General features: G+C 42.7%; 1 protein-coding gene across 1 annotated transcript in view; it reads left to right on the plus strand.

Annotated features, from left to right (window-relative positions):
* The first annotated feature begins 42 nt into the window (after window positions 1-42).
* RXYLT1 (ribitol xylosyltransferase 1) overlaps window positions 43-23284 on the plus strand; it is a 24626-nt gene continuing 1384 nt past the window's right edge. The window contains exons 1-5 of the mRNA XM_003798526.3: window positions 43-258; window positions 962-1117; window positions 4794-4896; window positions 16427-16741; window positions 20227-20397. Of these exons, the coding sequence (XP_003798574.1) occupies window positions 90-258; window positions 962-1117; window positions 4794-4896; window positions 16427-16741; window positions 20227-20397 (914 nt within the window). The 5' untranslated portion in view covers window positions 43-89. The remainder of the gene's footprint in view (window positions 259-961; window positions 1118-4793; window positions 4897-16426; window positions 16742-20226; window positions 20398-23284) is intronic.

Raw genomic sequence — 23284 nt, forward strand, 5'->3', positions numbered from 1 at the left:
AGATGTGCGGCTGCGCTTATTCCCCGCTGCGCGGCGGCGGCGGCTGCGGCAGCGGCGGTGACGGCCGCCCAGCAGGAAGTCGGAGTGGGATGCGGCTGACGCGGAGGCGGCTGTGCTCTTCTGCCATCGCCCTGTACTGCCTCTTCTCCCTTTACGCCGCCTACCATGTTTTCTTTGGGCGTCGCCGCCAGGCGCCGGCCACGGTCGTCCGGGGCCTGAGGAAGGGGGCGGCCGCCGCGCGGGACCGGCACGGCCAAGGTAGGACGGGGCGGCGGGCCGGGCCGGGTGCGCTGCTCCACCTGCAGCCTGGTCGCCGGCTGTTGCGGTTCCCGCTCCCCAGGCGAGGCCCACGGCGCGCACCTGCTGGCCCTGTTACCTTAGAGGGTCCCAGAGGCCGGGCCCGCGGGAGGCTGCTCGCGTGGGGTGGGGGCGGGGGCGGGGTGAGACACCTGTCTGCGCGTTTAAACCCAGAGCAGCAACTTGGGAGGGCCGGAGCCCTTCACCTCCAGTGTCCTGCGTTTTCACGCATGTTAGGATCAGACTCAGCTTTCCTTCTCATTGAGAATTCCGCACCGTGGTACCTAAAGGTAGCGGACCCTACACTCTGAAGTTAAGTTTTTATGCCTACGTTACATATATACAATCGATAAAGAATTACAGAAGTTAAAGCTCTAACTTGATCCATATTATTCGTTTTTTTTTTTAAGTTTTGTTTTGAGGGAGAAAATTTTCCTGTCTCAAGTTAACATTTCATTTCTAAGTTCAGAGTAAAGACTCGATAAAAATTAAGTTGTTGGTGTTCTTTTAAATTATGTTTAACTAGTTAAAATTTTGTTACTCTGTCTCTGAAAAACTTAAGATAGGATGAAATTAGAGCGCTTTGACATCTAATTTAAGCGACTTGAGTCCACCTGCCCTTGGACCTCACTGGTAAACACTGTTACTTTTTTTTTTACAACAGAACAGCCTCCACTGGAAATGGAAGAATGGAATCCTTGGGAAGGAGACGAAAAAAATGAGCAACAACAAAGAATTAAAAATAGGCTTCAAATATTAAATAAATCCACAAAAGGAAAAACACACATAAGTGTACAAATCTGGAGCAAAGCTGCCATTGGTAAGTTAGGGTGTATAATAGAAGGAAGATGAGTAGAAAGCATTGTAAAGTGTACTTTATTGATATTAAACTTGTAACGTAGCTTTTTTAAATCATTTATTAAGGTATCATAAGTTTTTTTCACTTTTTGTCATTATTTCATTTCTCTTTCCCATTACACAACATCAGTGTGCAAATACACAGACCATTGCCAGTCTTTAGCAGAGCTCACCCTCATTTGTAGATACAGTAAGTCGTGTGGCATCATCATATTGAGGTACATACGTCAACTGAATTTTCACAAATCTGTATATTTATTGAAACTTGGTATACAAGTGTAATGTGACCCTTGCCCTTGATGACCAGACATGTTTGGGAAACATTGGAGAGAGCAAGTTTAAGCGGGGTTCTTCATTGCAGGCCTTTCTGAGAGCCGTTACTATGCCAGTGTTAATCATGAGTGTCCAGGAAAAGGATATAGTGTATATCTGAGGCAACTTGACTGCCCATAGAAGCATTTTGCTCTGAGTGTCTCTGGAGTCCCAAGATACAAATTATCCTCTATTAGAGAATGGGGGAGGGCTAAGAGAGTCCAAATTCAGTGATTTAGAAGGGGCTTTATTCAGCCTTTGAACATGAATTGGATTTATGTACAATAAGGGATATGGATAAAAAGTACCAGTACCAGATGAGAGGAAATTATATAGTGCATAGTGCGTGGCTGATGGTATTTCTTCAGTTCATTCATGCTTACCTACAAGTACACATCCTTGGAGATTACTTCTGACTTCTGAATTTCAAGTACTTGAACCAGGCCTGGAATCATTGAGTTCTAACAGTTTTTTTGTTTGTTTTTTTTTTTTAACCAAAGTCTCCAATATTGATTTCTTTCTTTAAATCTCCGCTTCCCCATCTTAGTTTTTAATTAATTTTACGTCTTAACAGGTATTGTTGTTCCCTGATTCTTCTCTTTTCAATCCAGTAAGCGCAACATAGCCAGATGAATTTTATCAAATGCTATTTTCATTAACCTGTTCCCTAGATAACGGTCATAGGACATGACATTCCTGTTCAGAAGGGGAGAAAATGGGGGCAAAAATGAGTCACTGGTCTAAGCAACTTTGAAATCTGATCAGGCAAGCTCCGTTAGTATTCAGGCCTAAGAATCATCTGTGGCCTGCAGCTTTGCCTTCTGGCCTTTCAGCTCCACCACTGGAGTCATGCTTTCTTTTTTCATGAAGGTAGCGCATCTTGGCAGCTTAGCAGTTGTTTCAGCCTGTTTTCTGCTGGTGGAATTTGGGGAGCCAAACAGATTTCTTTCATTTTGACCTCTCTCTGTCTCTTTTAGTCCAGCCTGGCAGTGTTTCTACTCTTGGAACACTTTCAAAACTTTGTGGGTCTCCTGTGTATGTCACAGGATTCACTCCATTAAATAAGAAGCTTCTCCACTGGCCTTTACTGAGTAATCTCATCTCTGTTTCTGGCTTCTGTTGAAATGGCTGAGGAGCATAATCTTTTCAAGGAGCCCTTGGTGTAGATGAATGTTCTGATTTTCTGCACAAGCCAAAGGTGGTTTGGCCACATCCTTGGCTTCCTTTTCAGAGCACACTTTCCTGATAGTAGATGTCTCTTTTTACCCCTTTGGAGTCTTTGTAATCTGAGAATGCTCCAAATCATCAAATTCTGGTTCCTTTCTGCTTATCATTTCTCTCAGTCTTTTTTTTCTCTTACATTTTACTATAATCAGCAAGAAGAAATCAGTTCATACCTTTAACACTTTGCTTAGAACCCTCTTCAGCTAAACATCCAAGTTGATCACAAGTTCTTTCCATGTAACGGCAGGACACAATTCAGGTAAGCTTTCTGCAGTTATGATACAAGGTTCTCTTTCTTCCTCCTTCTGGTAACATGTTCTTTGTTGCCGTCTGGCCCTTCACCAGGAGTGCGTGTTAGGCACTGCTTTAACACGCATGTTTCTACCATATTTAACACACAGTCTGCTGCCAACAAGTCAGGTGTTCTTTAGGATGTAACGTAGGTTTTCTTTGCTGTGTGCCTCCCTTCCTTCCGAGTCCTTACTAGCTGAGCTGTTAAGTTCCTTATTTCTACCTGCAGTCTGTTCAGGGCAGTTTAAGCTTTTGAAATTTTGTTTCTCAGAATTCTCCTAGCCTTTTCTCATTATCCAATTCTAAAGCCACTTCTACATGTTGAAGTATTTCTTCCTGTAGCACCCCATTTTCCAGGTACCATAATCTGTAACTACATAATCCGTAGTTTCCAAAATCTGTCACAACAAATTACTGCAAATTTAGTGGCTTTAAACAACACAAATTTATCATCCTCCATTTCTGAAGGCAAAAGTCTTACCTGTGTCTATAGGGCTGTTACTTTTACAGGTTGTGGCAGAGAACCCATTTCCTTGTCTTGCACTTTCTAGAAGCTGCCTCACTCTGACATGGGCTTCCGTTCTCCCATCTCCCCTCCTCACTCTGGCCCTCCTTCCCCCAACTTGGGAGGACTCTTGTGATTACTTAGAGCCCACCAGATGGTCCATGGTGATCTCTTCACCTTGGCATTCCTGCCTTAATCATATTTTAAAAGTCTCTTTGCCAAGGCAAGTAACATAGTCACAGGTTCTAGAGATTAGAACATGGACGTCTTTTGTGGGAGTACAGGGGAACATTATTCACAGTGGGAAAGCTTCATCTCATTGACCAAGTTTTAAAACATGGTTGTTTGGGATGTCTTTACTACCAGGGTGTAGTGAGAATAGAACAAAACACATCTTTCAATGTAAATTATTTTTTTAAGGAAAGGTTCCTAGAGGTGTTGTGTGGTCTTCATACACTTATTACCTCATTGTATGAGACTGCTCTCCTATCAAAAACGTTTGTTCAGTGGAAGTCACAATGAAACGTCAGGCTGCCGTAAGGAGAGAGGTGCAGTGGCATTTGTCTGTGAAGGGCACCCTGCAGTCAAGACTGTGTTCAAGTGAGGAAGGGGGGGTGTCCCCCAGCACACTAAACGTGTGTGTATACATGAGCCATAAAAAGGTGAATCCCCACTCCTGTAATCATACAGTAGTGTACTTTGTAATATGATACATTTCAGAACAAGACAGGTAACAAAGGTGCAATAATAATTAGGGGGGTTTGAAATCTAAAGAGAGGTTAGGGTCGGGTGGGCTGGCTCATAGCTGTAATCCCGGTAAGCACTCTGGGAGGCTGGGTCGAGTGGATTGCTTGATCTCAGGAGTTTGAGACTAGCCTGAGCAAGAGGGAGACCTTGTCTCTCCCAAGAACAGAAAAACTGAGATGAAGAGATGGATTCTCACTGTTGCCCGAGAGGATCGCTGGAGCCTGAGAGTGGGGAGTTTTTGTGAGCTATGATGAGGCCATGGCACTCTACCCAGGGTGACAATTTGAGACTCCATTTCAAAAAATAATAAAATAAAGTAGGAGAGGTTGTCATCATTAATATAACTCACATTTTGCCACATTTCATACTGCAAACTAATGAGTTCTATCTTGTTAGCCACCATATTGATGATTTTGAACTGTTACTTAATAGACAGTGAACCAAAGGAGAAAAGTACTGGTTTCAAGTCAGATGATTCAAGAAGCAGGACATATACTTATCTCATGCACCAGAGTTGATAAGAGAATAAATGTGTTTTGTTTTTGTTTTTAATTACTAGGCTTGTATCTCTGGGAGCATATTTTTGAAGGCTTACTTGATCCCACTGATGTGACTGCTCAGTGGAGAGAAGGCAAGTCAGTTGTAGGAAGAACACATTACAGGTACTGCTGTTGTGCAACATTGACTTCCCAGGTGTTCTGTGCAGGATTTTATGTGAATTCTAGAAGAAAAATGAAAAAAACTTTTCCGTTTTAACTTATGATGGGTGGAGAACTAAATCTCATACGTATTTTTAAAGCTTACTTGGATATTTTCTTAATGAAATTAGATGTTAAAAATACTCTTTTTGGAATTGTCTATTTTCTTTTACCTGATTATATGGAAAAATTTATACTCTGCATTTTGTGACATTTGATTGGTGATGAGCATTTAATTCTATATATTGGAGGAATAATATGTAAACCTAACTTTTTTATATAATAGGCATATTCATTTTTCATAATACTTAGGTATCAAAGCTGTGGCTTATCACTGTTAAAATTTTTGTTCATTAAAACATATTTCTTGGATGGTGCCTTTGGCTCAGTGAGTAGGGCGTTGGCCCCATATACCAAGAGTGACAGGTTCGAACCCGGCCCCGGCCAAACTTCAACAAAAAAACAGCCAGGCGTAGTGGCAGGCACCTGTAGTCTCAATTACTCTGCAGGCAGAGGCATGAGAATCGCCTAAGCCTAAGAGCTTGGAGGTTGCTGTGAGCTATGACACCATGGCACTGTACAAAGTGAGGGCAACAAAGTGAGACTCTGTCTCTAATAAAAAAAAAATTTCTTGTATGAATTCTATCATGATTAATGGTATAGATTACCACTTTTCTGCAGTACTCACAAATTTTTTTTTTTAATGTAAGTAATGATTTTTTTTTTTTTGAGATAGGGTTTTCCTGTCCTCTTGCTGGGGCTATCATCGTAACCCACTACAGCCTCAGACTGCTGAGCTCAAACAGTCTTGCCTGGACCTCCTAAGTAGCTGGGACTACTGGTGCTCACCCCCACACTTGGTTAATTTTTCTATTTTTTGTAGAGATAGATTCTTACTATTGCCCAATCTAGTCTCCAACTCCTAGGCTCAAGTAATCCTACCTTGGCCTTCCAAAGTGCTGGAGTTTCAGGCATGAACACTGTACCTGGCTTTTATTTTTTATTTTCATTTTTAAATTTTTTTTTAGAGACAGGGTTTTACTCTGTCTCTCAGGCTGGAATGCAGTGGCATGGTAGCTCACTATAACCTCAGACTCCTGGGCTCAAGGGATCTTCCCACGTCAGCCTCCCAGGTAGATGGGACTGTAGGCGCACACTACCGTGCTTGGCTAATTGTTCCGAGGAGGGGGGGGGGTTGTTGTTTTTGTTTTGTAGATACAGGATCTCTCTCTGTTGCCCAGGCTGGTCTTGAACTGAGGCCTCAAGCAATTCTCCCATTGGCTTTCCATAGTCCTGGGATTACAGTCATGAGTCACTGCAGCCAACCAGAAACCAGTGTATTGCTAACACTTTGTCTTTCGTTTTTATAAAATTTTTATCTGTGACTACATATTTTCTCAATGTTTTTAGATAGAATTGAGATTATTTTTATGTAGAAAAACTGATAATTTTATTATATAAAATAAGGCTATTTTTGTTAGCTATTGGTTTCTTATTGACATAAAAACATGTAAAAAATATTTTTAAATGCTTATTTTACAAGCAACAAACAGTTGCTTTATTAGGGAAAATGTGATTGTTGAGTTCTATTAGGATTTTATTCTTTTCCACAAAAATCAAGAGAGGAAAAGCTATAGTTAATCTCAATTTCATTTTCACTGCAGCTTTCTTTATATACACTTGGAAAACAGTGTCATTGTTTATATCTTTTCAGTGTAATCCTACTTGAAAAGTAAAAAGCTTTTAAAATCACCATTGATAATAGTTATATTTCCTTTTCTCTAGGCTTCTGTTGATCTAATCTCATGTAAGAGTTTATCTAATAGTTCTGAACTTAAAATAGTTGGATTTCGGTGTTTGAAAGTAAATGTGTATTACGTGTTTAAATTTAATGTTTTAGTATTTGAAAAGCATGTCATTAATATTAGTTTAATAGTTTTACCCAAATATGTAGAATTTTCAGAAAAATTATTACAAATTGGTAAGAAAAGCATCTTTAAGCTTAAAATTTTATGATAGGGAATGACTTGAGCAAACAGCATTAACTTCAAAAAGAGAGCCAAATTTATCCCTCCCTTCTGAAATTTTACGTGAGCTTTTACACAGGCATACCTTAGAGAAACTGTGGGTGCCATTCCAGACCAGCACAGTAAAGTGAGTCACAGCGCATTTGGGTTTCCCAGAGCATATAAATGTGTGTTTACACTAGACTGTTACCTGTTAGTGTGCAGTAGCGTTGTGTCTGTGCAGTAGCGTTGTGTCTGACAAAACAATGCACATACCTTAATTAAAAAATACTTTCTTGCCAAAAAAAGTGCTGCCAGCCATCTGAGCCTTGAGTGAGTCATCAGCTGTCTGCTGGTGGAGGGTCTTGCCTCAGTGTTGACAGCTACTGTCTGATATAGATGGGAATCACTGAAGGTTTGGGTGCCTGTGGCAGTTTCTGAAAATTAGACAACAAGGAAGTTGCTGCATCCATGTTCTTTTACAGAAGATTTCTCCGTAGCGTGTAGTGCTGTTTGGTAGCATTTACCCACAGTAGAACTTCTTTCACAATTGGAGTCACCCCTCTCAAACCCTGTCCCTGCTTTGTCAACTGTGTCTGAAATTTTCTAAAACCTTGTCCTTTAAACAACGTTCACAGCATCTTCACCAGAGGTAGATGCCCTCTGAAGAAACCACTTTTTTTGCTCATCCATAAGAAGCAACTCCTCATCCATTCAGCTTTATCAGGAGAGTACAGCAGTTGAGTCACATCTCCAGGCCTCACCTCTAATTCTAGTTCTCCTCCTATTTCACCCACATCTGCAGTCACCTCCTCCACTCAAGTCTTAAATTTGTCAGAGTCACTGTGAGGTTTTGAATCAGCTTCTTCTAAACCCCTGTTATTGTTGATATTTTGACCTCTTTCCATGAATCACTACTGTTCTTCTTAGCATCTAGAAAGCTGAATCTGTTCAAGAAGGTTTTTAATTTACTTTGCTCAGATGTATTGCAGTGGTTCTCAACCTTCCTAATGCCATGAGCCTTTGATACAGTTCCTGTGGATCACGACACACAGGTTGAGAAGCGTTGCATTAGAGGAATCACTATCTGTGGCAGCTGTAGCCTTACAGAATGTATTTCTTAAATAAGAAGACTTGAAAGTCAGAACTCCTCCCTCTTCCATGGGCTGCAGGATGGATACTGTGTTAGGTGTGAAAACAACATCAATCTGGTGTGTCTCCAACAGAGCTCAGGGATGAGCAGGTGCATTGTCAACGAGCAGGAATGTTTTGAAAGGCAGCCTTTGAGCAGTAAGTCTCAACAGTAACCGTGCTGCAAACGGATGTGCTGTCATCCAGGCTTTGTTCCATCTGTAGAGCCCAGGCAGAGTAGCTTCAGCATAGTTCTTAAAGGCTTTGGGATTTAAGGGTCAGTGCCTGTAGCTCAGCGATTACGGCGCCAACCACATACTCCGAGGGTGGCGGGTTTGAACCCAGCCTAGGCCAGCTAAATAATGTCAGCTGCAACAAAAAATAGCCAGGCATTGTGGTGGGCACCTCTAGTCCTGGCTACTTGAGAGGTTGAGGCAAGAAAATAGCTTAAGCCCAAGAGTTTGAGGTTGCTGTGAGCCGTGACACCACAGCACTCTACCAAGGGCAACTTGTGGCTCTGCCTCAAATGGAAAAAAAAGGGCCTTGGGATTTTCCGAATGGTAACAAGCATTGGCTTCAACTTAAAGTCACCACCTGCCTCTAACAGGAGGGTCCTTGGAAGTTGTGAAGCCAGTCATTGGCTCCTCGTCTCTAACTATAAAATTCCTAAATGTAATCTTCTTCTAATACAAGGCTGTTTCACTTACATGGAAAATCTGTTGTTTAGTGTGGCCGCCTTCATCAGTTGTCTTAGCTAGACCTCCTGAATAATTTGCTGGCACTTCTGCATGAGCACTTAAAATAAAAGGAATCCTGAGTTAACAAAACAGAGCAGTTGCTGTGCTCCAGTGCTTTCACAAACATTCCTCAATAAATTTTAATCCTTACAACCGCCCTGTCATGTTGGTGGTTTTCCAATTTTGTAAATGAAAACTCTGAGCAAGGCATAATGTCTCACACCTACTGTCCAGTCATTTAGGAGGCTGCGATCACGTGAGCCTAGAAGTTTGAAGCCTAATGTCTGAAGATCGTGCCTGTGAATAGCCTCTGTACTCCAGCTGGGCAATATAGCAAGACCCCATCTTGAAAAAACAAAAGAAAACCAAAAACCTTGATGCCCTGAAAGATTAAATATTACAGTGGTTCTCAACCTTCGTAATGTCATGGCCCTTTAATACAGTTCCTGTGGGTCACAACCCACAGGTTGAGAACCGCTGGAGTACTAAATAGTGAAAATGGGATTGAATCACGGTCTTTAACATGGTAGATTAGTCTACATCATCAGAAAGTCACCTCCAGTGTTAGATATGTTTAATTTCATAATTGCATGTTGAATTATTTTAGTTTTACAGACGAAATCTTGCTCTGTTGCCCAGGCTATAATGCAGTGACTATTCACAGGCCACATTTATAGGATACTGCAGTCTACTTCCTAGCCTCAAGCTGTCCTGCCTCAGCCTCCCAAGTAGCTGAGGCCACATACACGACACTAGGCTGGCATCATGTTGAATTCTTAAATGGAGATATCTATGGAGATGCTTATCTGTACTTCGAGTATGGAATTTTTTCCCTAATCTTGCTACCACTCAGTTTAACTTCCTCTTGACTTTTAAAAGTTTTTAGATTTTAATGTACTCTTTGTGATAATTTAATTACAAAGTTACCATAATCCTTTTTATCTGGTATTTAACCTTTTTTTACACATCATAAAGTGCCTAATTCTTGGCTTGGCGCCTGTGGCCCAAGCAGCGAAGGCACCAGCCACATACACCTGAGCTGGTGGGTTTGAATCCAGCCCGGGAAGCCAAACAACAATGATGGCTGCAACCAAAAAACAATAGCAGGCATTGTGGCTGGCGCCTGTAGTCCCAGCTGCATGGGAGGTGGAAGCAGGAGACTCGTTTGAGCCCAGGAGTTGGAGGTCGCTGTGAGCTGTGATGCTACAGCGCTCTACCCAGGGCGACAGCTTGAGTCTCTGTCTCAAAAATAAATAAATAAATAAAGTGCCTAATTCTTGCTTTTAGTGCTTGAAATTTTTAAAAAAAAATTTTTTTAAGGTTGTGTTTGTAGCTTAGTGAATTTTAGGTTCAGGATATACATACTTAGAGGGTTCTCAGATGCTTTTGCTTAGAGTGAATCATGAGACCTTCCTTGCTATACTCATAATAATAAAAAGAGTGAAGTGCTACAACAAAAGCCGACCTGATGTTGGTGGTGACAGAGGCAAGTAACGGGAACTCTCCCCCCAATCTAACGTAATACTGTCATAGAAACAGCCTCTTGGCATTACGTTTAGGAGTCATATGCTTTGGGAACTAAATTCCCTTAGCTACAGGTAGCTGTCTAAATAACAGTAGATGTGGAGAGGAGCAGGGTGATAATGGAACAAACATAGAAACCCCTCCGGAGCTGACCCTCTCCCTGCACTGACCACCTTCAGTCGGCCGGCCCAACTCTCATGGACAGACACATACCACATGTGCCCGTCGGACAGAGCCCTGGTTCCTGACAATGGCCACCTCCGTATGTTGACCAGTCTCTTACAGTCCCTTGGATGGCCACCTTACAGAGGTTGGAATAAGAACTTACCTTTGAAAAGATAAAACTGACTCACAGGACAGTGGTATGTTATTTTCTCCTCAGAACACAGTTTGTCCTAGTGAATCATAAGTAGTCTGAATAAACAGGAATGTTTGAGGTTAATCACCCTTACCAAAAGAACTTGTAGATAGATAAGAATTAGAGCAGCAAGTAAGCAACTTGATAACATCCACAGACTGTTTAATAAGAGAAATGCCCTTTCTTGAATCAGTCATGGGCTGGTGACTCACCTCTGAATTGGGCATCAGCTCCAGGGAGAGGAGACTCTTGCTTGCAGGGCTGTGAATGACTTCAGAGAAGGGAGCTCGCCAGGAACCAGAGTTTCTCGTGGCCGTTCTGTAGGTAACAACTTTTGTTTTCCATGTACATTCCGCTAGGGTTCTAGGGGCCGTGTCACCTTAGCTGAGCCTGCGTTTCCGAACACCCTGTCGCAGGCCGAGTTGCCGCAGCTGGAGCTTCCACCCCGGCTCCCGTTCCCACTCTTCCTCAATGTCTGGCACTTAGAGGACACGCAGATCCCAAATTACAGCCCACTCTTTCTTCTGTTCATTACTGGAGAAGAGAAATTGTTTTTCTACAGTTGGTTTCTTACTAAATTGTCAGTCATGTTGCTTAAAACTTTGACTAAACTAAAATGTCATTGCTACTTAGTTTTGTCAAATGTATTTATACTGGCGTTGAATCCGTAAGTCTTCAAAAATCAAGCTATTCAATAGCTTTCGAGATCCGACTATTCCTTAGTTCACTCTCAACAAGTACTTGCTGAGCATTAATACTGAGTGTCTCCTTCCGTCCTCCCTGGCCTGTGGGACGGGACATTAGTGTCTCCTCCCACACGCACATAGCTGGAGGGGGTAGTGGGTCTGTGTATAAATGACTGATTTATGTATTCCTTGGAGCCCTGAAAGGAATGTCTTCATATCTTATTTCTAAAGGGCCCTTTTCTAGTTACCACTGTGAAAGATGCCCAGTTGGTCAGCAAAGTCTACAAAAGCAAGATTTTATGGTGATCCCACGCGGGAAGTAGAAATACCTGGGTTTTCACATCTCGATGTATAGGTGATAGAGCAAGCTGCAAAGGACCAGAAGTGTATTTCAAAAGAATCAAAATATCGGCCATTCACGATGGCTCACACATGTAATCCTAGCACTCTGGGAGGATGAGGCAGGAGGGTCCTTTGAGCTCAAGAGTTCGAGACCAGCCTGAGCAAGAGCGAGACCCCATCTCTACTAAAAATGGAAAAACTAGCCAGGCATTGTGACAGACGCCTGTAGTCCCGGGTACTCGGGAGGCTGAGGCAAGAGAATCACTTGAGCCCAAGAGTTTAGGTTGCTGTGACCTGTGACACCACGGCACTCTACCCAGGGCGACTGAATGAGATTCAGTCTCAATAAAGAGAGAAAGGAGAGAGTATGTTCCCAGCAGAGGTGACATCAGAGGCTCATACTCATAGAGCTAGGTTTGTGCGTGGAACTGCAGACCAGTCAGGATTCCCAGAGGACGAAGGTAAGGGAGGGTAGCTGAGACGGAGAAGCCTGGGTCAGGTGATCGCCATGGGTCTGGTATGTACCATGCTGAGGCTCTCGGACAGTGGAAGGCAATCGAGGACGATGAGGCAGGAGAGCAGTGCTGTCCATCTTTCTCCTTTGTCTAGATTTCTCTAGCAGCAGTATGGAAAAAATGATGTAAAGGAAACAACTTGGTGCAGGCAGAGCAGGTGAAAGATTGGAAGTCTCTGGAAGAGAGACAGTGAAGGGAACTACCAGAATTTAGGAAATAATTAGATGGGAGAATGAGAGAAACAAACGTGACAGTCCCTGCTTTCCGGCTTGCAGGGCTGGTACTGTGGTGCCGCCAGACAGTGCCCAGATGGGTGGGAGAGTTCACACCCTCTGCCCACAACATAGCTGCCCTCCTCAGCAGACAACCTGTGTTACCCAGAAAACTGAGGACAGCCCAGCCAGTCACCTGCTTCAGCTAGCTGTGCTAATGTTTACTTACTCTCTTTTAAATGTTTTTATAATACAGAAAAATGTAAAGGTTAACTTTTTTGACTAAATTGTAAAATGTTTTCTTCCATATTAATGCATTTTTTACTTAAAATTTTTAACTTATTTGAAATATTCAGGCAGGGTGCAGTGGCTCACACCTGTAATCCTAGCATTCTAGGAATCTGAGGTGGGATGATCACTGCAGGTCAGGAGTTTGAGACCAGCCTGAGAAAGAGCAGGACCTTGTCTCCACTAGTGCAGCACCTATAGTCCCAGCTACTCAGGAGGCTGAGGCAGGAGGCTCACTTTAGCCCAGGAGTTTGAGGTTGTAGTGAGCTGTGACGGCACCACTGCACTGTACCCAAGGTGACAGAGTGAGTCTCTGTCTCAAAAATAAATGTTTGAAAAATTTGAAATATTCATTAGTCACACTTTACAAGCTTGTTGATTTTTAAAATTATAGTTTTCTTTTAAAGATATATTTATAAAAAAATACTCCTAAGTGGTTATAGTAATAACTGGTGGAAGATTTAGAAAAGGTAACATTTTTAATCACTCATAATTCTATTTTGCTCATTACTCCAAAACAAGGGTTTTACAGTTAGCATTTTATCATGTCTGATTCCAGCCTTTTTTCTATTTACATTATAATTAAAATTATGCTATAATTTTACATAATATTGTTCCTTGCTTTTTTACATATTTATAATAATAGCTAACATTGAGCCGGGTGTGGTGGCTCACGCCTGTAATCCTAGCACTCTGGGAGGCTGAGGTGAGTGGACCGCTTAAGCTCAGGAGTTCAAGACCAGCCTGAGCAAGAGCAAGACCCCATCTCTAAAAACTAGCTGGATGTTAGAGCAGGCACCTGTAGCCCCCAGCTACTTGGGAGGCTAAGGCAAGAGGATCGATTGCTTGAGCCTAAGAGTTTGAGGTTGCTATGAGCTGCGCTGCCACAGCACTCTACAGAGGGTGACAAAGTGAGACTCTATCCCCCAAAAAAAATGATAGTAACATTTATGGAAAGGAAATTCTGTACCAGATACTGTTTTACAAGCTCTTTTTTACTTCCTTTATAACCTACTCTTCCTCCCCGTCAGATTAGTTTTGTTACCAATATGTGGTCTTATTTTCCTTGTATATTTTTAAATCACAAGCTTACCTGTCTCTATGCCTTTTTTCCAGTTGCTTATATTTCCTGGAATACATTTCAACCTTTACCTTTCTCTTTCATTCCCCTTTGATCTGAACTGCCTTGGCAATTTTATTCTGTGTCAAGGTGGTGTTTAATATATAGTCTCAGGCTAGTGTTTACTGAACTGTAAAATATAGGTGTTCATTATCTATATTATGCTTTTATATAAAGCAACAAACAAATCTATACAATTTGAAAAATATGCCTCCAAGTCCTACCACAGTCGTGTAAAGATGAGCAGTAACAGATGGGTGCCCAGGACATGAAGACTCACGGTATTTATTTAGTTCCTTCTGTTGTAAGTTTCAATGAAAACATTTTTTACATGTATTACTATCTTACCTCATTAGAAATTAAAATACTATTAGAGAATTATCAACGTGAGATTCTATCCCCCAAGAAATGAAGATGAATTAAATGTATTTTTTATACTTAGTGTATGGTAGTGAAAAATATTTCAACGACATTGGTTGTTCTAGGAAATATATAATGAAAATATGGGCTATAAAATGTGTATTCCTTTTGTGAAAACTTTTTAAAATGCAGTTTATCAGCATTATCCTTAATAAAATGTTGTATTTGCTTCAAAAAATAACATAAAAGTTAGTATGTCACTCTGAAATCCCTTGGGCACGTGATATTTGTGGTCTTAGAGTCCCAGCTCTGCCATGTCTTTCTGGGGCACGGGAGCTTCGTGCAAGTCCCAGAACGTGTCTCAGAGTTTCCTTTTCTTCTTTCAAAACATTGACCTAGTGTGAGGAAGAAGAACCAGGAAGCTTCTCATGCTCTAAGAATTACACCTGCCTGCGTTTCTAATGGAAACATATTTGTATAGTATCAATAATAAATATTTTAAACATTTTAATTATTAATAATATCCCTAAATTGTTTTCTGCCCCCTCAGATTCTGCAGATTATCTAAATTACTAAACTGTTACTGAACCATTAGCCATCTTCAGTGCTAGATGCTGTTCAAGGCAAACTCAAGAATATAGTCCTGACCTGTTAATTTTAGAATAATGTCATTTATGTCACATGGTACATGCAGACAACAAAATACATATTTTGAGTTTTAACTACATGTAATATCTACTTGCTGTAGTATTTCTTAACCACCATGGTGTAAAGTAACTTAAGCTCTGAATTTAGAACTTGGTCCAGACTTGGCTTTAGCAGTTACGGGCCATGCAGCTAAAGTGTTATGTTTCTCAGATGCAGAGGGGGGAGTACTGTACTGTACAGTGTTGTGGGAGTTAAATGATGACCCGTGAAAAGTGTTGATGTGTCATATCTGTGACTCTTATATAAAAGGCATTTAACAAATGTTAGGCTTTTCTTTCCCTAACAATAAGAAGCAATAAAAGTATTGGGGCATGTTTGTACTGAAGATTAAAAGATTCTAGTAAAATGTAAAGAGATGTTTCAAGCAAGATGTAAAGAATCCAGGACTAGAGTGACTAATTTTAAGATAAAATAGACTCAGTGGCAGGGCTCATGCCTGTATAGCACTCTTAGCGCTCTGAGAGGCCAAGGCAGGAGGATCACGTGAGGAGTTAGAGACCAGCCTGAGCAACAGTGAGGTCTGTCTCTACTAAAAATAGAAAAAATTACCTGGGTGTTGTGGTACATGCTTGTAGTCCAAGCTATTTGAGGCTGAAGTAGGGTTTAAGGTTGCAGTGAGCCATGATGATGCCAGTGCATTCTAGCAGAGGACAAAGTGAGACTTATGTCCCCCCCGAAATGAAGATGAATTAAATGTATTTTTCATACTTAGTGCATGTTAGTGAAAAATACTTCAATGATGTTGGTTCTAGGAAATATATAATAAAAATGTGGGTTATGAAATGTGTATTCCTTTTACGAAAACTGTTTTAAGTACAATAAAAACAGAGAGTAATACAATAAATTCCCATTTACCTGCACCCAGAACTAACAAATTCCAGCTGTCATACTTGCTTCAGATACTTAACTTTCTTCTTAAAAGAATTAAGTATTTCTAGTAAATATTTCTAACAACAGTGAAGCTCTCTTTGTCCTCTTCCCCAGTTCCCATCGTCTTCTGTCTTTCTCACGCGGTTCAGTATACAGTAGCACCTCGATCAGTTGACCACCCAGGACCTGTCACAAGCTGGTGAGCACACGAGGTGGTCACTGTGAGGAGCGAGGCTGCTGTCCTGACCTGCACACATGGTGCATGTCCAGTCTGTGGGGATCAGGTCGACTCAGGGAGGCCAGCTGTGGAGGTCCTGCTGTATCTCTTTGCTTAAGAGCTTAAATTCTAGCCAGCACTTACTTGAGGGCTATTCGAACAGCACTCAAAAACAAAAAAAGCTGCTACACTTCTGATTATCATATATAAGTTGATCTGGCTTCAAACAAAGCTTCCCATTAATCGACAGCTATGTGCTGTCATCCAAACTTATTTAAAAGAACTTGTATTATGGAAACTTTATTTCTAGAAAGAATATGGATTAAATGTCATTGTAGGTTCTATGTAAAATGATTAAGAACTGATACCAGATCCCTTTGTGTTCTGTTCTTGTTTGTCTCTCTCTGTTATTTTTGGCAGCTTCATCACCGGTCCAGCTGTACTACCAGGGTACTTCACTGTGGATGTGAACAATGTGGTGCTTGTTTTAAATGGAAGAGAAAAAGCAAAGATCTTTTATGCCACCCAGTGGTTACTTTATGTACAAAATTTAGTACAAATTAAAAAACTGGAGCACCTTGCTGTTGTTTTGCTTGGAAATGAGTATTGCAATAATGAATGGATAAACCCTTACCTCAAAAGGAACGGGGGCTTCGTGGAGCTGCTTTTCCTCGTGTACGACAGTCCCTGGGTCAATGACGTGGATGTTTTCCAGTGGCCTTTAGGAGTAGCCACGTAAGTATAAAATAAGATTGTACCTTTTGAGACTCTTAAGATCTGAATTTCTGAATCAGGAAGGTTTTGTTTTAAATCATAATAAATTTAGTTCTTCTGGGATCATTAAGGCCAGCTGCAGCCTTTCCCAGAGGCAGGAGGTCTCATGCTTTAGTGACGATGATGAGTTTTGGGGGTATTTTATTCTTTCTTTAAAAGTCTTTATTCCTGTATCCTCAGATATGTTCATATCTGCATTTAACTTGTAACCACGCATCCCGGTGAATAGGCAGATACAATCTCTCTGTAAGCTTCACTTCCCCACAGACCTGTGCAAGTCCCCTGCTCAAAGCCAAAAGGTCAACTCTGGATTGAAATATGCCTGAACCAAGTTTATAGGGGATAACATGCAAATAAGGGGAGAGGGAGAGAACTCCTTTGTCCTTTGTCAACAGCAAACATAAGAACACACTGCTACCCTCTGAATGGAAGACCTAGAGGAACACGGCGATAACAGTAAAACACCCACATTAAGTTTAAAAAAAGTCGTGGGAAGTAATTTGATCCTATAGCAGTTTAAACCTTTTCCAGTCCAGTTTTTCTGCCACCTGGATATTCCCCAGCTCTTATTTATTTGGGGCTGGAAAGAGATTGGTGGATTACTCGTAATTTTCCTAAAATTTTATATGAACTCACCTGATGATTTTATTATCTGTTTTAGGTTATATAAAATAATATGTTATTGTTTGTTTGTAATTTTCTTGAGTGTGACACTTCTTGAAGCCACCCCCAGGATGCAGTCCAGGCTTCCTCTTGCACATCTCACAGTAGACATGGTTTCTCTCCTCCACCTTTCTCATTGCTTCTGCTGCAAACCATGTGATCCCTGTTGGTTTGTTTTTCAGTTTGCATTATAAAAATACATCTTCCCATACAGCCTTTCCTCTTTTCTTGAATTTCTGTTGCCCACACTGCCCACAAGCTGAGTGACAAGGTTTCCCCTGTAAGGGAGGTGGGTCTGCCCTTCCCTCCACTCTCCTTACTAAGGGTAAAGGGTGCACCATTCACAGCTGCCAGTCCATCAGCCAGAAGAATTAAATCTATAACACCCACAATACTGATCATCTCTGTCTATTCTTCCCATACACTTTGTGTATTCTGGAATAACTGTTGGTTTGTCAAATTGAAGAGGCTGTTTGTTTCTGTGACCAGTGATCAGTGTGCCCGAGAAGACTGTACTCAGCATCATCACTCCCCTCTGTGATGGCAGGAGGGGCACACAACTCCCGTTCCTGAAGATCACTTGGAAACTCCTTCCTAGAAGCCATAACTGTCCCTGTGCCATGTATTTTCATTTTATACAATTCCCAAGCTCCCAATGTCTTCTGACATTGGAGCAGAACAGGAGAATCATGTCAGATGTCAGAGGTCTGACATAGGACTGGAAAATTAATTTACCAATCAGATGCTTAATGGCTGTAAATGTGTCTGCAACTAAAACTAAAAAAGGATTCTCGGAGTTGAGATATGAGTTAGATACTGATGCTCTGCAAGCTTTGAAGATGTCTTTACACAAGGGAAACTGTGGAAGCAGTGTTGCTGATGATACGGGCACCCTGGTGTGGCATGGAGATCACCGTCCCAGGTGTAGACACTCTGGTGGGGATGCTTTATCCTGGTCTAAGGAGAGTGGATGAGTTACTTTGTAGTTTTGGAACCCCATGCATAGGATCGATTTTCAAGTTTATTAGGGTTACCCTAAAGAGAAATTTAGCAGAGAATGGTAATTACACTTTTTAAGAAAACAATGATAGAGTCTATATAATTTATGGTAAAAAAAAAAAATTAAAAGAAGTATTGTATCAAAAGCACACTGTACTGTTGGGTTTGGGACTGGCTGAATTTGCACAAATTCCTTCTGTGTAATGAGGGTTTAATTAAATAGCTAAGGTTTCTAAGTATATTTTCTCCAACTATAAAATGGAAAATATATTTTTTATTTTTCTGTTTTTTAATTAAGAGTAAGTTGACTTTAAGATACTTAGCACATGTAGGTGCACACAGACCTCCTGAGGGCAGGGGCTTCTGTCCAGAGCCCAGAGCAGCAGCTCAGTGAATCCCTATCAGGTGCATGGATGAGGAAGCGTTCCGCTGAGGTGATTCTTCAGTCAGACATTTATTACGCATTAGTCCATCTCTGGCTACTGTATCCAGCCTTGGACTGCTGACTGGTTAGCAAAGGTTTCCAGGGAAACATTAATAAGACATTCCCAGGCCTATTCTACAATATTCTGACTCAGGAAGTTTGGAGTAGGACCAGACAAAAAGATATTTGTTAATAAGTAAACCCAGAGTAAAGACCCTCTGAAAAATCTCTCACTTGTGAAGAGGCCATACTTGTAAATTGCTAATAGTAACACTGTATAGCCTGTTCATACAGTATAGGGTGAAACTCTTGGTAATTCTGGTGTTGCTGGACTAGGCCAGTACCTTTCCTGATAATCACTGCTTCTCAGCCAGGGCAGTTTTGCCAACCAGGAAGTATTTGATAATGTCTGGAGACATTTGTGGTGGTTGCAACTGGAGGAAGGTTTTCATAAACCGGCATCTCGGGAGTAGAGCCTGGACGCTGCCGGCTTGCTGCGTTGAAGCCCAGGAACACCTGCCCGGCAGAGGGCAGCCTCAGAGGGGCGCAGGCCGTGCTGCAGAGCTCTGCCCTCGGGTGCAGGCTGTGTTTCAGCACAGCTGGATCGTGCTGTTTCCCAGCACCCAGAAGAATAGCTACTTGCAGCAGGCCTCTCCTGTGTGGCGTACAAAGGATTTGTGTTTGTTTTAATAAACTTGAGGCTAATTTTCCAGAGCCTTTTGCTATAGTAGTATATATTCTGTAATCTTTTTCCTTAACTGAGAAATTATAATTGTACTTGTTTACGGGTTACAGTGTGATATTTGACACGTTTACAATGCAGAATGATTAGATTAGGCTAATTAAAATTTTCTGTGGCAAGAACATTTAAAATCTCTTTGAGCAGATTTGAAATATACAGCACGTTATTATTTATGACAGTGGCCATTCTGTGCCATAGATCCCTGACGCTTATTGCTGTCTGCCTGTGACCCTTCCTCAGCATCTCCCCCATCTCCCTCCCCCCCCCCAGAGTCACCACTTCTGTAAAGCAGTGGTTAAATCCTGGCCCTTGTGAGTGTAGGACAGGGCCTTGAGGTCAGCATGCCTAGTGAAGGTGAGTGATGGAAGTTAAAGAATGTGGAAAGAAAACAGCTTCAAGCACAAAATCTCTGTAACAATTTTTGAAGAGAGGTCAATGGGCAGTTCTTTTTTTTTTCTTTCTTAAGTCAGTAGATTCAGGGACTTTCCCAAAATAAACATGGGAAGGTACAGTTTGAGACTTAGAAATGGCGTTTTGAGTCTTTTCTGTGTACCTGCCACCCAGGAGGCTGGGTTGTGGGCCCCTGTGGCGAGCGACGACCCGTGTGCTGTTTTCCAGGTACAGGAACTTCCCTGTGGTGGAGGTGAGTTGGTCGCTGCTGCATGATGAGAGGCCGTATTTATGTAACTTCCTGGGAACCGTTTATGAGAATTCCTCCAGACAGGCACTAATGGACATTCTGAAACAAGATGGACATGATAAGCTCTGTTGGGTTTCAGCAAGAGAACAGTAAGTTGTGCGCTTATTTGGCCCCTCCATCTGTCTTCCACTCTGAGGGATGCTTTCTCTGGAGCAGAGGTTTCCAAAGAGGTGTGTTGCATTGGTGGTACAGCGGTAAGCATGGCTTGTGATACACTCCGTGTGTACCAGCCTCTCCCCGGAAGAGGCATCATTAATTCCATGTGTACCAGCCTATCCCAGGAAGAGGCATCATTAATTCCATGTGTACCAGCCTATCCCAGGAAGACACACTGGTTATCAAAGCTGTGCAGAAACTGCATGTATTCTAAATGGGAGAGCTTCTGGTGGCTGTGGTCTGTCTTACAGAGGAATGCTAGTATCTGCCATTCACAAATATCAATCGTTAGGGTTTCCTAAGTAATGGCTACTGGTCACATAGGAGATTGTAAATGGCTGCAGGTCTCAGCTACATCCCTGTGCTGTCCAGCAGACCAGGTGGTGTCCAAGGCTGCCTGCAGCACTTCTCCCCTATCCAGGACACTGCTGCCATACTGAGGGCGGGACCATGCATTTGTCTTTGAATCCCCAGATCTGACACTGGGCCTTGCCTGAGGTAGGCATAGGGTAAATGGTGAGTGGATGGACAGCCTTAGTTAAGATGAACTCTCCTCTGTCTTTATATAGTAATCAGGCAACTGGTATTCATGGAGTTAAGGAAATTTTGTAATCATTTACCTTGTTTTTAAATGAACACATGGAGTATAAAGCAGTCATCAGGGAAGAAATGCGTACGAAGTCTGTCTAGATCTTGAAATTTACATTTTTAATTTTTAAAAGAATTTAACTTTTTAATCATAACAGGTACTCTCTCAGGAATGCATAGCTCCCACTCTACTGTTAATGGAACCGACCATGTTAACAGTAGCTACAGCGTTAACATGTTCAGTCACACTAACAAGCAATCGCTGTGTGCCAGGAACCGTTCTGCCCACAGTAAATACAACAGAACAGTGAGCGAAACAAAGTGTGTGTCCTGGAGCTCACACGGGTGTTAGAGGAGACAAGTACAATGTATTGTGTGTCAGAAGGTCTGACGGGGTCTGAAAACTAAGCAGCAGAAGGGCATGGAGGGTGGGGGAGTGTGTGTCCAGAAAGGCCTCAGTTAGATGATCGTGTGTCTAACTTGAAACAGGTGCAGGAGGGGCCTTCTGTGGGTTTGGGAGAAGATGCTCCAGGCAGAGGGATGAGCACCTGCAGAGACCCTAAGGCAGGTTTGGAAGGACAGTGGGGCAGGGGTCTGAGTGGAATGAGTGAGGACAGGCAGAACACCGGAAGTCCATCAGGGACACATTGTTAAAACTCCTGTCGTACTACCGAACCAGAGGTCGAGTGGGTCTGCTCAATACCCCTAGTTGTGAATCTCATGCAGCAGATAAAACCATCCATTACCCTTAGTCTCTGAAGTCATACCCTGACTCTCAGGCTTCCCCCTGGTTTGAAGAATGTAGCTCCGGGGTCACTCTCACTGTGTCTCTGACCTACTCAGCCTCACTTCTCAGTGTTTCCCGGAGTTACATCAACAGTTCTTCCTCCTGGATCTCTGCAGCGCCTCCGCCGCCTCTCCCTGTGGGCCGAGCCTCTGCCTGGCCTCAGCTGTGCCCTGTTATGGTCATTTCCTGGACCTGTCACTACACATACTGCAGCCTTTGTCTCTGTCACTAGTGTAACTTGGTCCAGCTCATCCCCTGTGATCATGTGACTTGGGCAGTCCATTCTTGGTCCAGCTCATCCCCTGTGATCATGTGACTTGGGCAGTCCATTCTTGGTCCAGCTCATCCCCTGTGATCATGTGACTTGGGCAGTCCATTCTTGGTCCAGCTCATGCCCTGTGATCATCTGACTTGGGCAGTCCATTCTTCCCGCTCTTCGCTTGTCCTTCACTCTTCTCTCTCCATTTTTTTCTTTACTGAGCTTACATTTCATGGTCACTTGCAGTCATGACTGTGATTGACATATGTGCCCTCAGCTGCCCAGCTCCCTAATCTGACAAACCCAAACTGTGGTTAAACCCAGCTCTGCCTGTTCCGCCCCTGCACCCGTGCAGGTGAACACGATTGGAGAAAGGTGCAGATCAGTGGGGATTTAAACACATGGCCTTGAACCTCAGGAGACCACACGATGTTACATTTCTCTGTCCGCAAACTCCCCTAGAAGGCCATTCCTGCCTCTGTCCTAAGCATCAGCCCTTCCCTCAGCCTTTCATGCTCTAGGACCCTGTTTAACTTCACTGAGAAAGCAGGGCCAGTCAGGAGGGGTCATCCAGCTCCTGAACCAGTCTCCTGGCTTCCACCTTTGCCCCCGTGCCGTCCATTCTAATGCAATAGCTGGATTAATTCTGATAAAACCCATGTCTGGTCATGTCAGCCCCAGATCAGAGCCCTGCATGATAAAGCCCCTATGACTTATCTTCTGGACCTGTGCCCCTCGACCCTCTTGCCGTCACCCCGGCTTCCTGCTGCCTGAGTGTGCCCACCATGTGCTGTCTGTGCCTCTCACTGTGGCTTCACTGCGTCCTCCACAGATCTGTGCAATCTGGCCTCATCCCCAGCTTCACACTGAGACACTACTGTAGCAAACTTCCCTGGTCACTTAAGATTGCACCTCTACTCCTCAGGAATGCCCTCCCTGCTTCCCTCTAAGCAGTTACTGATGTGACCTTGTGACTGCCTGTCTTCCATCTCCGCCAGCAGAACCAGAGTATTCACTGCTCAGGAGCAGGGGCAGGGGCAGGGGCAGGGAGGGGCTGGCACTCAGAAAATGTTCTACTCAGAGTTACAGTGGCCCCAGGTTGTGTGGACCCACAGCTAGTTACGGCAACACCAGGTTGTATAGACCCACAGCTAGTTACTGTGACCTCTGGTTATATAGACCCACA

Source organism: Otolemur garnettii, unplaced genomic scaffold (genome assembly GCF_000181295.1).
Source record: "Otolemur garnettii isolate 467f Iridium unplaced genomic scaffold, OtoGar3 scaffold00138, whole genome shotgun sequence".
Classification (NCBI taxonomy): domain Eukaryota; kingdom Metazoa; phylum Chordata; class Mammalia; order Primates; family Galagidae; genus Otolemur; species Otolemur garnettii.